The 14,174-nt window shown below is 35.6% G+C and overlaps 1 protein-coding gene across 2 annotated transcripts; it reads left to right on the forward strand.

The window, feature by feature from the left end:
• Window positions 1-2,958: 2,958 nt before the first annotated feature.
• vps51 (VPS51 subunit of GARP complex) lies at window positions 2,959-14,064 on the forward strand. Of its 2 annotated transcripts, XM_073914052.1 has the most exons (12): window positions 2,959-2,998; window positions 3,079-3,274; window positions 3,450-3,579; window positions 4,704-4,850; window positions 4,996-5,215; window positions 6,472-7,375; window positions 10,673-10,888; window positions 10,967-11,050; window positions 12,551-12,685; window positions 12,791-12,912; window positions 13,256-13,343; window positions 13,430-14,064. In XM_073914052.1, the coding sequence occupies exons 2-12, from the start codon at window positions 3,098-3,100 to the stop codon at window positions 13,688-13,690; spliced, it is 2,484 nt and encodes an 827-aa protein (XP_073770153.1). In that variant the 5' UTR covers window positions 2,959-2,998; window positions 3,079-3,097; the 3' UTR covers window positions 13,691-14,064.
• The last annotated feature ends 110 nt before the right edge of the window (window positions 14,065-14,174 follow it).

Consider the following 14,174-nt stretch of genomic DNA (forward strand, 5'->3'; position numbering starts at 1 on the left):
TTTTATAACTTGGAATTGCGTCTGTATAACTCACTCATTGTGACTTTATAACTCAGAATTCTGAATTTATGACTCGGAATTGTGACTTTATAACTCAGAATTGTGACTTTATAACTCTGAATTCTTGCTTTATAACTCAGAATTCTGAATTTATGACTCGGAATTGTGACTTTATAACTCTGAATTCTTGCTTTATAACTCAGAATTCTGTCTTTATAACTTGGAATTCGGACTTTATAACTCGGAATTGCAGCTGTATCACACGGAATTCTGACTTTATAACTCAGAATTTTTGTCTTTATAACTCAGAATTCTTACTTTATAACTAGGAATTCTGACTTGATAACTCTGAATTTTGACTTTATAACTCAGAAATCTAACTTTATAACTCAGAATTGCGGTTGTATAACTCGAAATTCTGTCTTTAAAACTCAGAATTCTGACTTTATAACTCGGAATTGCAACTGTAACTCAGAAATCTGACTTTATAACTCGGGAATTCTGACCAACTCGGAATTGCGACTATAACTTGGAATTCTCTTTATAACTCGGAATTCTGACTTTATAACTTGAAATTGTGACTAATTCAGAATGCTGTTTTTATAACTTGGAATAGTGACTATATAAATCGGAATTCTGACTTTTATAACTCAGAATTCTGTTTTTATAACTTAGAATTGCTACTTTACAACTCAGAATAAAGTCGCATTTCTGAGTTATAAAAACAGAATTTAGATTTAATGATGAACTATCTCTTAAACTTCTGATCAGTACAAAACATCTTGTTTGATCTGGTAACGGAAGCGGCATGCTAATTATCGGGCGTCATCTGATCACCAGCCTCCAGTTACCTGCCCTGTATCATTATTACCAAGCAGTTCATGGTTCTGTTAGTCTGAATTGTGTGTAATTAATACATTGTTGAAATTACGCATTTTGTTTTGGTATTAATGTCAATGTGCTGCTTATTTACAGATGAACTAAATGTTCATGTATCTGTAAAAGCTTAATGTCAAGTCCTGTTGCCAGGTCTTTACTTACCACATCTCTGTATATTTATCCATGCATGACGCATCTGTTGTCTTAAATTGATTTTGTGGTGTGCATGTTTTTGTACATGTTTCTTTATCCATTTATACACTTGTAAGAAGAAAACTTTAACCTTTTGCATCACGTGCTGAACTGTGAAAGAAAAACGGACAGCTGAATGGTGTAAAATGAACAGTACACTCTGAATCGTCACCCTGCATTTCTGTATTCATCATTTATACTAGAATGCTTAATCCCAGATCATCTGTGCTATTGTAAAGTCATTTTTTCCACTCTAAATTGAATGCAATGTTTATATTGTAGTCTGAACATCTGTCATGCACTTATGCACATACTAACAGAGCTGTAGATAGTCACGTCTGTGTTTTGGAAATACAAAGTTGTCAGTACTAATTTAAAGTGCCTTTTTTAACATTTGATCTGTTTATGTTGTTTTGCTGTCATCTGTCTTTTGAAATTGTATTTCCACTATCTTTTGTTGTTTGTGATGTTTTCTATACCAATTTCACTACCAAACTTTTGTGACTGTAAAATTAAAGGAATCCATTTATATGCAGCATTAAACTTTTTATTCCTGCTTTGTACTAACCGGCATAACTATCAGTGAATCATTTTCTGTATAATGTATTTTGTAATGATGTTTTATTTAATCTTTACCTGCAACAAGGTCTTTGATGTGTTGAATCTTGAGAAAAATGATGAAAATAAATTTAATGACTAAATATTGTCTATGTTGTCTTATACTAGCTTTTTTGGTAAAATTTGTTTTAATTATGCAATAATATTGTATTAATTGTCATAAATTGTTTATAAAAAACAATTGGTAACATTATCAAAGTGAAGCCAAAATTTCCCATCTATGGCTGCTGTCATCTTTTGATTTGAGCAATGAAGTATGCTTAATTTGGAGCCGAAGTCTGCGCAGAATTGATCTTAAAGGTCCTGTGAAGTGCTTTGAAATATGCATTTTTATTAGATGTTTGACGTAACCTTTACTGAAACACGAAGAGAGGGTGGGACTTAGTTTAGCTCCTCCCCTTTTTGTTTTTTCAGCTCTGCCTGTGAGAGTGGTTGAGCTCAAGTGCATCAAATGAAAAGTGTCTTGAAGGGGGCGGGGCTTGTCAGATACTAGAGAGCATTTGATTGGTCAGAAGATTTGATAAGTAACTAAAAGTATGTGGTGACATGAAGAAAGGGGTCTGGCAGACTCGGTGAAGATGCAATCTGAGCTGCATCCAATGCTTTTTAATGCGCTCACCCAACCCTACCCCTCACAGTGGTCACTAGTTCCGTTAAGTGCATTGTGTCTGACATTGCATCTCTGAGCGATGCACTTTCAACTTGCATCATGAAGGCTGCATTCAGATACTAATGGATGTGAATAAAACTGTTTATCTGTTTAGGCGGAGGAGACAAACTGCAAGCTTTGGATGTTTTTGGATCTTCTAAATGCTGATTTTGTCACTGTTTTAAAGAGCCCTAGCTTATAGATATCCTTAAGACTAACACACTGATAATAACATCTAAAAAACTTTTTTTTTTTTTTTATGGGGCCTTTAAATGGGGTATGTAGGTGGCAGCAAATTCTAAACTCCCAGACCCCCAAACACAAGCACACCACACCTCTCTTTATAGCATCAAATAACCTAAGTAAAAAAGCACTCTTACTAAAATAAATATTTTATCACACGTTAGAATAATACAAACCGAATATAAAAAGGTGGATATATATATATATATATATATATATATATATATATATATATATATATATATATATATATATATATATATATATATATATATATATATATATATATATATATATACATACAGTTGGTGAAGATGCAGCCTAGTTCGCGCCCCCGGACTTTTACTTTGAAATACTATCTACAGTAGCGCCATTTTGGCTCAAAGCCCTAGCCTCATCAACAAACTGAGTTGGCAGGTAGCAACCACAGCTCTTGCAACAGATGTTTTGTTGACATCTGTCATTCATTCATTTAATAATTCTCGCTTTGACACCAGACTATAGTTAATAGTTGAAATGAGCTCAGCCACAACACCACCGGACTCGGACCCGGCCCAGCGGCGGCGGGTTCACAGTATGCTGAAGCTCTACTACGGCCTGAATGAGGAAGGAAAAGCCACAGAACAAGCCGAGTCTCTGGATCCTTGCGATATCAACGGACCGCATTTCGACCCAGAGATTTATTTAAATAAGGTAGAGTAGCTAATAGTGACGAATGTCCTGGCTTTAATATTTAGTTTTTAGGGTCACCAAATTGAGAGTGCTGTCATTATGTGCCACATATGCAATATTCTTCCAGTAATATATAGGCTAATATAGGCTAAATGTCCCGTTGTTTGACTTAAAAAATGTGCTTTTTGTGTTTCAGTTGAGGAAGGAGTGTTCTCTGACTGAGCTGATGGACCACGAGAGCTGCATGGTCAAGCAGATCAGATCTCTGGACAGTGACATGCAAACCCTGGTTTATGAAAACTACAACAAGTTCATCTCAGCCACAGGTTAACAAATGACCTTTAAAATACAAAAAAAAAAAAAAAAAAAAAAACAGACATTAAGGAATTTCAGATTTTACTAAGTCATAGTTGTGCCTGTAGAAATCAGAACTGCTATAAGAATGTAATTATATATGAGCAATTCCTGCGTTATGAATGTGACATTTGCAGTAAAAACATACATTCACATAGAAAGTATATGTTAACATTATTTTGAAACATCTGTTTATATTTTCTAGAACAACTAACCACAGAGTTAAGGGACTAGAAAAATATCAATCTGTAAACAAGTTTTGTATTTTAAATAAGGAAAATAAACATGCGTGATGAATGTGACCATAAAGACTGTGAGTTTGCAGTATACAACATACTTTGTAGAAATTCTGTTAATTAAACTGCACAACCCAGAAGAAATAATGCTAATCAAAAGGCTCACAGATGGCTCTCTATAGAACAAAAATAATTGACTTTATTTTACTTGTCATTTTTGCATTTCTGAGGAAGAGGTGTCGTTATGGATGTGACATCTCTTTGTTATGGATGTGACTGATGTGAAATTTTCACTTGTGTGACTTTGGTAAATCAAATATAATAGTTTGAAAACATTGACAGGGACATTTTTGAGTATTTTTGCAGTACTGTAAAATACAAGCCTACACAAAAAAACGTAAAAACAACTTCCATGTTTTGGTGAAAACCTTTTTTTTTCATGACAAGGTTAACATTTGCATGGAATTGCTCATATAAAACCACAGTTTGTGTTTTTAACTTAAAAATCATAGCACACCTAAATGCAAAACTTAAATTAAAAAGCGTTATCCAGAACATATAGGATATTCTGGGCCATGAAGGATCTATCAGTTATATCATCTTTACTCTGGGAAACAATATAAGCATTTGATGGCTACATTTAAAGAAGCATTTGAATTTAGACAGCCTTTGATGGTGCACTTATATGGGCATTTATATGTGGCCTTCAAAGAAATAATTCTCTGAGATGCAGTTACTATCAGAATGGCTGCCTTATAGTTCATTTAATGGTGTCATTCATTTTTGTTTGGACATTGATGCATCATACGAGTTTCATAGCCTTTTCCAGTTCATGTTAAAATGTATTGATTATTCCTCAGACACAATCAGAAAAATGAAGAATGACTTTAAGAAGATGGAGGATGAAATGGACTGCCTGTCTGCAAACATGGCAGCTATCACGGAGTTTAGTGCTCGCATTAGCGGGACGCTGCAGGATCAGCATGCACAGATCACTAAATTATCAGGTATAAATAATAAATTATCCATTTCTGATTCATTTTACAGCTTTCAATTGGTAGTAGAACAATCGTTATTACTGAACATTATTTCATTTCTGTCTCAACTTCAAGTCTCAAAAATCAACTCCTGAATCTTTCACCTTTTGTGTAGGTGTTCATACTCTTCTCCGTAAACTGCAGTTCCTGTTCGAGCTGCCAGCAAGGCTCAATAAGTGTCTGGAGCTGCAGGCCTATGCCCAGGCAGTGAGCTCCCATCGGAGGGCACGCTGTGTATTGCAGCAGTACAGTCATATGCCCTCTTTTAGGGGCATCCAAGATGACTGCCATGTCATTATGGAGCAGCTCGCTCAACAACTGCGACAGAAATTCAGGTCTGTGCTGTGAAGCATGTCGTGGTATATTTGGCATATGCAGTAGAATTTCATCCTAATTAAAAATAGATTTTATAGAGTAATTAAGGAACCTTTTAACACATACAAAGATAATAAGATATAGAATAGATATACATTTCTTTGAGTACATTATATTGCATAACTGCAGATTAAATATGTATATGCTTGGCACAGCTATACTTTCCACCTTACGCACACCTTAACATTTTATGGTTTTGATTGTAATCTTACAACGTGCACCTTTTGTAAAGCTGCTTTGGAACAATAATTATTGTGCAAAGCACTTATAAAATGGAATGCGTATTACATGTACACTCATTTGGCAACCAAAATAATAGGACCATATGTGCACAGGTGTGCCTGGTTTCTTTACAAATTGATATTGCCATCTTCTGGCCAAGCATAAATACAGTTTTTTTTGTCTTTCTCAGATCTCTGTGAATGAAAACCTTCACTAAATTATTGAAACAAGCCTCTTCTGCCAGATATTATATAAAGAACAAGATGAAATGGATGAAGCAGTGTTGTTATTACTAAAACAAATTTATTAGAAGTTTATTATAAATTAGAAGTCATTGTTGTTAAATGATATAATGCTTAAATAAAGTTTAAATGGGAAAGGGTGGGACATAGTGTAGCTCCTCCCCTTTTTTAAAAACAGCCAATAGTGTTTTGTTTGATCACCGCTCTGCCATTGAGAGTGGTTGAGCTCAAGTGCATCAATTGAAAAGCAAATCAGAAATCACTTGAGGGGGCGGGGCTTGTCAAATACTAGAGAGCATTTGATTGGTTGTGATTTGATGAGAAACCGTATTATGGGTTGACGTGATTAAAACTGTTGATCCATTTAGGCAGAAGTGACAAACTACAAGCTTTACATGTTAATATCAGTTTTATATTGTCTAAACACAAATATCGTTACTGTTTTGGAGCACACCAACTAATAGATATCTTAAAAACCAACAATATTAATACTAAACTTTATTTTAATTTTATGGGACCTTTAACTAAAATTGGAAACGTTGAAATAACTGGAATGAAATACGTTTCACATATAAAGTATTAAAATGAAATAAAAAATAAATTTCAAAATCTAAAAATATTTTAAAAATGGATATGATAATCACTGATACTGAAAATTATGTCTACTATTAAATGTTCTGTAGATTTATAATATAATAATATCACTAGAAGTTCAACATTTAATTTAATTTAAAGTTGGTATTTGCTTGCAGGGATGGAGGTTCGAGTGCTAAAGACCTCTCTGAATGTGTCGAGCTTCTTCTACAGCTGGATGAGCCAGCGGAAGAACTCTGTGACAAATTCTTAAGCCACGCCCAGTCTCGATTAGAGGCGGATCTCCAGGGGTTGGAGGCGGAGCTTAAAGACTCAGCAGTTACTGACACTGGTGCTGGCTCTGTTCAAAAAACAAGCCCTGGATCAAATCCTGTATCCCCTAGTTCCTCTGTGTCCAATCCCTTCCTTTCCCCTGCCGCCGGAACAGACATATTGGAGTTCATAGATAGAGGGTGTAACGAGTTTGTCAGCAATCTTTGTTTGGTCATTGCCTCTTATCAAGAATTGTTCATTAACCGTCCACAAGAGAGTGAACTAGCTTCCAAAAACATCCCGGAGATGGCGAATGGCAAGCTGCACGTGTTTGTGGACACTCTGGCTGCGAGATACTTCTCCCTAGTAGAGCGGAGGATACAGGAGGAGAAGGGAGTGGGAGATAACTCTCTGTTGGTGAGAGCTCTGGATCGCTTCCATCGCAGATTACAGGCCATATCCAAATTACTCCCGGGGTCGGCAGTGCCAAGCCAAGGAACTGAGATAGTGGTGCGGGCGGCGAGGGAGAGGATCAAACAGTACCTGTCTGCCTTACAGACCTTCTACCATGACAGCCTTACAGATGTGAGACAGGCTTTGGCTGCTCCTCGCTTATCAGTGGGAGGGGCCAGTGCATCAGGAGGTGGGGCTCTTGTGGGAGGGGCTTCAAGTAAGGATGCCCCGCCCAGTCTGCCAGAACTGCTGACGTCTTTATCGAACTTCATTCTCAATCAATTAAAGTCTGTGTTGGCATCAGTGCATCTGTTCACAGCAAAGGATATAACCTTTTCCAACAAGCCTTATTTCAAGGTAAAGAGCAAATATACACACTAGCTGCGTCCTAAATGGGACACTATACTCTATGTACTTATGCACTAAAACACTCAACAGCTTAGTACATGTATGTAGTATCGTCCCAAATGGAACACTAATTTTTTTTACTAAATGGAAATTCAAACTGTTTCCCCAAAAACATTTGTTGGTTGCGAAATTAGTGAAATAAATTACAAACTACTAAATAATATCTGTCATGAGTATAACCTCATTCACCATCGGGAGGTGGTTGAATCTTGCTGATAAGAGAATTTTGCTTTCACAATCAAAAATAAATAACATTATCCAACTTGAGCGCCTGATAGTTCTGCCCATTCTGCTACGTGAACAAAGCTGCGACTGTTGAGTGTGTGAAGTGTCAATCATTCCACACTTAATGTTACTGGCTGAATAAGTGCATCATCCGGGTAATTAAATGCACTTATTATTTGTAGTGTTTTCTGTGTGAATGCACTACTTGCGTTAGTTATACTACAAAATGGCGTGGAATAGTCCATAAGTATGCAATTTGGGTCGTGCCTACTGTCATTTTAATATAGGTTCATTTAACCCTATAGTATTTCTAGTGTAGCATTTTAAAGAAATGAAACTTAAAATATTTAATATTTTGTGTTTTAACATTTTCTTATAAAGGGCCACAAAGCAAACTTGATTAAGGGTTGTGGGTCGAGGATAAATATAGCAAACCTGTATTTCATTAAAGTTGTCATGGGTAATTTCATAAATCATTCATTTATTTATTAATATTTAAAAATAACTAGCAATGACTATAAAATGACATATATGATAATTAAATGGCTTTAATCGTATTACCTAATGCATTATATCTTTTTAAACAACAGTTCTGTCTGGTTCTTCAATCTGATTGGCTGATAGCCATGCAATATTTTGCTAGTAACATCACACAAAGGCCTTTTCACCCTTCTCCTCTGTGTATTACTCCACCCACATACAGCACGCAACAAGCAGGCTACAGTTTAACAAATATTACTGTTGTTAGACAACAAAATGTACTTTTGAGGCTTTTTTTAGTCAAAAATGTATTTCTTTAGATTGCAACTATGCAGTTTATTTGTAAGAATAGTGCCTATTTTAAAATATTTACAATTTCTGAGACTTAGTCGACTACCAAAGACGGTCGACGTTGTTTATCCACAAGATGGGCGCCAGAACCGCGTAATAAGCTCTTGCTCAGTGTGTTCTCTTGAGCGCGAATAAAAAAAATTTAAACGGAAACCTCGTGGTATTTAAGGTGGACTGGATAGTCAATAAGAAGCTGCGATTAAGAAGCTGGATTCAGCCTTGTCCCTCCTTATCGCAAACACAACAGCAGTCTGGTGAGAAATCTCTTTAGACGGATGGCATTTCATGTCACGTTCAACCTATAGAGAATCATTCAAATACTAGCTCTAAAGTGATGTTTGTGAATTAGTAACGGCTTCTGCTGAAGATGTGAATGAATGGCGGATGGAAGTAGTTCTTAATACAAAAGGGTTTTCGACTCTGTGTTTAACTTTTTTTTTTTATGTACAAGATTGTGCCGTCGAACTGTTGTATAAATGCAATATCACACTCGTATACAGCCATAGCACACTGCTACTCGTGTGATATTGCTCATTTACATTTTATAATGAATTTATAACAATAAAACAAAATGATTCATGTTAACTCTATGGAGGTAAATGCTGTATATACTAGTTAAGTTGCCAATTTCTTTTGCATCTGTCAAGTGACAGTATTTACATAAAAAGCAAAAAATCTATTTCATTTACAACATTTAATTTCAGTTAGCTTTAACAGTAAAATCAACAAAATGTTAATCTGTTAAATCTATATAAAAATACCTGTCATTCCCCCTTTCAGATGTGACTGTGGACCAAATCAAAAGTTACCGTGAGTCCTAGTTTGGGCATCTCTGTGCTAGACAATACTCATTTTTTAAATTATAGCCATTAATTTATTATAACAATAATAATAATCTATTCAAAAATAAGGCTGCATCTAAAATCGTATGCTTCCTTACAATATAGTATGTGAAAAACCGAGTAATATGTCCGAATTCATAGTATTAAAAAAAAATAGTAGGCGAGAAGTACCCAAATGACCAACTACTTCTGCCAAGATTCTGAAGTGTGCATTCAATGGACACTACGCTATCCCATGATGCTACATGAGAGAATTCATGAATAGGAGTGAAGTGACACAAATGATGCGAGTAGGTCATGTGATAATGACAAATGGGGGATGTAGTACATCCGAGTTCCATTGACACTTCTCACATTCATACTATATAATACATACTTTTCTAATGGTCGTGTGGTAAATTCAAATTTAAATGTAGTCCCTACTCGAGTAGTAGGCAATTTCGGACACAGCTTAACAGTTTTTAATCATATGCAGATTGTTTTTATTTAAATTAATATTGCATTTGAGTAATAATACTTAGGGCCGTCTTCATCTGTTGCTTATAAGAGAATTCTCAGACATAGTTAGTTTTACATAATCTAGAGTTTATTCGTATGAGAGCATTAAACTTTATTTATTCACTTTTTTTATTTATGCCTTTCCCAGCTGGCTAGTAATATTTAGACAATTACTTTTAATATATTAAGAAGATTTTCGGACTTATGTTTAAAAATTAGCAATGAATATTTATTCGTTTCTGTTTTGTAGACTTTATTTCTGTTTTTCTTTCATTTACTATATTCATTCATTCATTCATTTTCTTGTCGGCTTAGTCCCTTTATTAATCCGGGGTCGCCACAGCGGAATAAACCGCCAATTTATCCAGCAAGTTTTTACGCAGTGGATGCCCTTCCAGCCGCAACCCATCTCTGGGAAACATCCACACTCACATTCACACACTCATACACTACGGCCAATTTAGCCTACCCAATTCACCTGTACAGCATGTATTTGGACGGTGGGGGAAACCGGAGCACCCGGCGGAAACCCACGCGAAGGCAGGGAGAACATGCAAACTCCTCACAGAAACACCAACGGAGCCGAGGTTCGACCCAGCGACCTTCTTGCTGTGTGGCGACAGCACTAAATACCGCGCCACTGCCTCGCCTTCATTTACTATATTGTTAATTTATTTTTTACATGACCATTGGCCATTTCTGGTATAGCAAGAACCACAAATGTCAGCAAGCGTTTCTCCATTTCAATTGCATAAAAAAACTAATTTTATATTTTAAAATGATGGATAATGAGACAAGTTCAACCATAGCCATGTTTTTTGTCTAATACCAGTCTCCTATGTTTTCTCAGGGTGAGTTTTGCAGTCAGGGTGTTCGTGAGGGTCTGGTGGTGAGCTTTATTAAGTTCATCTGCCAGTCTTCTCGGCAGTATTGTGAGAGCGCAGGCGACAGAGGAGGATCCACACCTCCTGCTCTCCTCCTGCTGCTCTCTCGTCTCTGTCTGGACTACGAGACCTCCACCATCTCCTACATCCTCACGCTCACAGATGAACAGTTTCTTGTACAGGTATCCCATATCTGTTATATTCAGGATAAATCAAACTCTAAATGCATATAATCATGCTGCTGTTTTCTTTTTAAACAGCACCACACTCCAGTCACCCCAGTTACAGCACTTTGTGCAGAGGCCAGAGAAGCTGCTCAGAAATTACTGAACCACTATGTGAAGGTAAATAAGAGAATAGATTCAGATGTCATGAGTCAATAATTTTGGGCTGTGCAAGTAATCAACAAACTGTTTCGATTTCTGCCTTCAATGATTATGTATAAAGAAACTAAAAAACATTTTAAATAAGTGGCAAGAGGAGTGGGATGCATTGAAAATTATAAATTGTATGAAATACAACCTGAAATCTCAGTTTTTAGACACTCGATGTTTGGATTGAGAAATTCCATGCAAATGTCAACCTTGCCTTTAAAATAATAAAGTTGTCACCAAGTTTTTTTTTTTTTTAATAATAAATTTGTAATAAATCTGACTTCAACTGTATATTAATTTTGGACCTTTTACTATAAACCGACATATAAACCATTTGGTAGAGGCTGATATTTTAGAAATTATGGGATGTGTTGAAAAAATGCATTGAGTTTGTTAACTAGTAACATTAAGAGTTAAGAAATGCCATCCAAACATCTTTTTTCTTGCTGGGGCAGTTAAAGGGTTTTGTACATTTTTAGTGAAGTGGCATCAGGAAAAATTGTAGAATTTTTATCATGTATCAGCACTAAAAATCTTATTTTGATTTTAATTGCATATTTATTATTGAAATGTTCTTGCATGAAAATAGCCTTGGTTGCTGACATGGCATAAAAAACCATTGCATTACTCTTAACGGAATACTTTAGAATTGCATAAAAAAGCTGAGATTTTATTTTTTTATTCTACTGTATTTGTCTTATAATTGCAAATAGTTTGGACTTCAACTGTGTGTGTGTGTGTGTGTGTGTGCGTGTGCGTACATGCGTGTGTAGAATTATTAGCCCCCTTCGATATTTTTTTTTCTTCTTTTTTTTTATTTTTTCCAAATGACGTTTAACAGAGCAAAGAAATTTCACAGCATGTCTGATAATACTTTTTCTTTTGGAGAAAGTCTTATTTGTTTTATTTCGGTTAAAATAAAAGCAGTTTTTAATTTTATAAACACCATTTAAGGGACAAAGTTATTAGCCCCTTTAAGCTATATTTTTTCTTGATAGTCTACAGAACAAACCATCGTTATACAATGACTTGCCTAATTATCCTAACCTGCCTAGTTAAGCTAATTAACCTAGTGAAGCCTTTAAATGTCACTTTAAGCTGTACAGAAGTGTCTTGAAAAATATCTTGTCAAAAATTATTTACTGTCATCATGGCTAAGATAAAATAAATCTGTTATTAGAAATGAGTTATTAAAACTATTATGTTTAGAAATGTGTAGAAAAAAAATCTCTCTGTTAAACAGAAAATGGGGAAAAAATAAACGGGCTAATAATTCAGGGGGGGGCTAATAATTCTGGCTTCAACTGTATATATATATATATATATATATATATATATATATATATATATATATATATGAAAATCACTCATATATTGTGTTTTAGTCATATGGGCCATTAATTATTGGGATTACAACATTTTTACCATAATTGATGATGTTTTTGTTGACCTGGTGTGGTTTTGATCCAGGTTCAGGGATTAATCATCAGTCAGATGCTGAGGAAGAGCGTGGAAACGAGAGACTGGGTGAACACTATTGAACCTAGAAATGTTCGGGCTGTAATGAAGAGGGTGGTGGAAGATACCACTTCTATTGATGTACAGGTGATGGACTTAATATCTGTTCCTTAATTCAAATATTAAATGTGTGCAGAGAATGCACATTTATAAGCCATAATACACCATGTTTTTTATTTTTCTGTTCAATAGGTGGGATTGCTTTATGAAGAGGGAGTAAGGAAAGCCCACAGCAGTGACTCCAGCAAACGCACCTTCTCTGTGTACAGCAGCTCAAGACAGCAGATCCGCTACGCACCAAGCTACACTCCCAGGTGCACTGTCACTTCACAAATATTGCTGACTTAACATCACAATCTTATATAATGTTCATTTGAAGACAAACTTTCTGTGTAAAACTTTGTAATTATTTAATTCAATTACTTTGAATTATTCAGAAATATTCCAAAAAAACTAAATTTTTCCAAGCATAATTAAAACTCTGTCGTTCACTTTAAATAGCTCATTGAATCTAATTGCTGTTCATTTACTCACCCTCAGTTTGACTAAAATGTTGGTGGATTTTTGTCTTTGCTTAGGCTTAATGAACAGCAAGGTGCTTTTTGGGATGAATTAATATTTAATTGTTAATATTGCTGTTGTTGTTTTTTGCTCCAGTGCTCCAATGGACACCAACCTGCTAAGTAACATTCACAAACTATTTTCCGAGAGGATTGATATCTTTAGTCCAGTGGAGTTCAACAAGGTTGAAAACAACATGCTGTTCACTAACTATTGTTATTCTAATTTAAACTGACAACCTTTTATGACCAGTTTTATTTCTCATCCTAGGTCTCTGTGCTAACTGGCATCATTAAGATAAGTCTGAAGACGTTCCTCGAATGTGTACGTCTCCGTACTTTCGGCAGATACGGACTGCAGCAAATCCAGGTGGACTGCCACTACTTGCAGATGTACCTGTGGCGCTTCGTGTCTGATGAGAACTTGGTGCACTTCTTGTTGGATGAGATTGTGGGTAGTGCTGCCCACCGTTGCCTTGACCCTTCGCCAATGGAGCAAAGTGTCATTGAAGTCATCTGTGAGAGGGGATAGAGTGGGCACATTCGCTCACCTTTTCTCCTAAACATTCAATCCTGAACTGGCAGACAATATTAATCCATCGACTACTGAAAAACTGCAAATATAAGCATCAATTTAGATTATCACATAAAAATTATATAAAGTCACTGATGTCAGGGAAGATCTGGATTGAGATCCTAACTTTACCATACATTTTTAAGAATTGAGTGTGTGGATTGATTTGAGATTCAGAAAATAAACTAAAAAATTAACTTACATCAGATCACTATATTAATGGGTAACGTCTCAATATGAATGTTCTTTTACGGTTGATTTCTGTAATGTATACTGTGAAGGCTGTTCGGACTGCATAACTGGATGGTATTTAATAAACTTAATGTACAAAACAGCTTCGCATCCCAAAGCTTCTTCAGACTAGAAACCAAACCCGCAGCCTCATCTTTGCTGACAGTCATATGAAGCCAGCGAATGCTCTCTCCCGATTGGTCAATATGAC

Source organism: Danio rerio, chromosome 10 (genome assembly GCF_049306965.1).
Source record: "Danio rerio strain Tuebingen ecotype United States chromosome 10, GRCz12tu, whole genome shotgun sequence".
Lineage (NCBI taxonomy): Eukaryota > Metazoa > Chordata > Actinopteri > Cypriniformes > Danionidae > Danio > Danio rerio.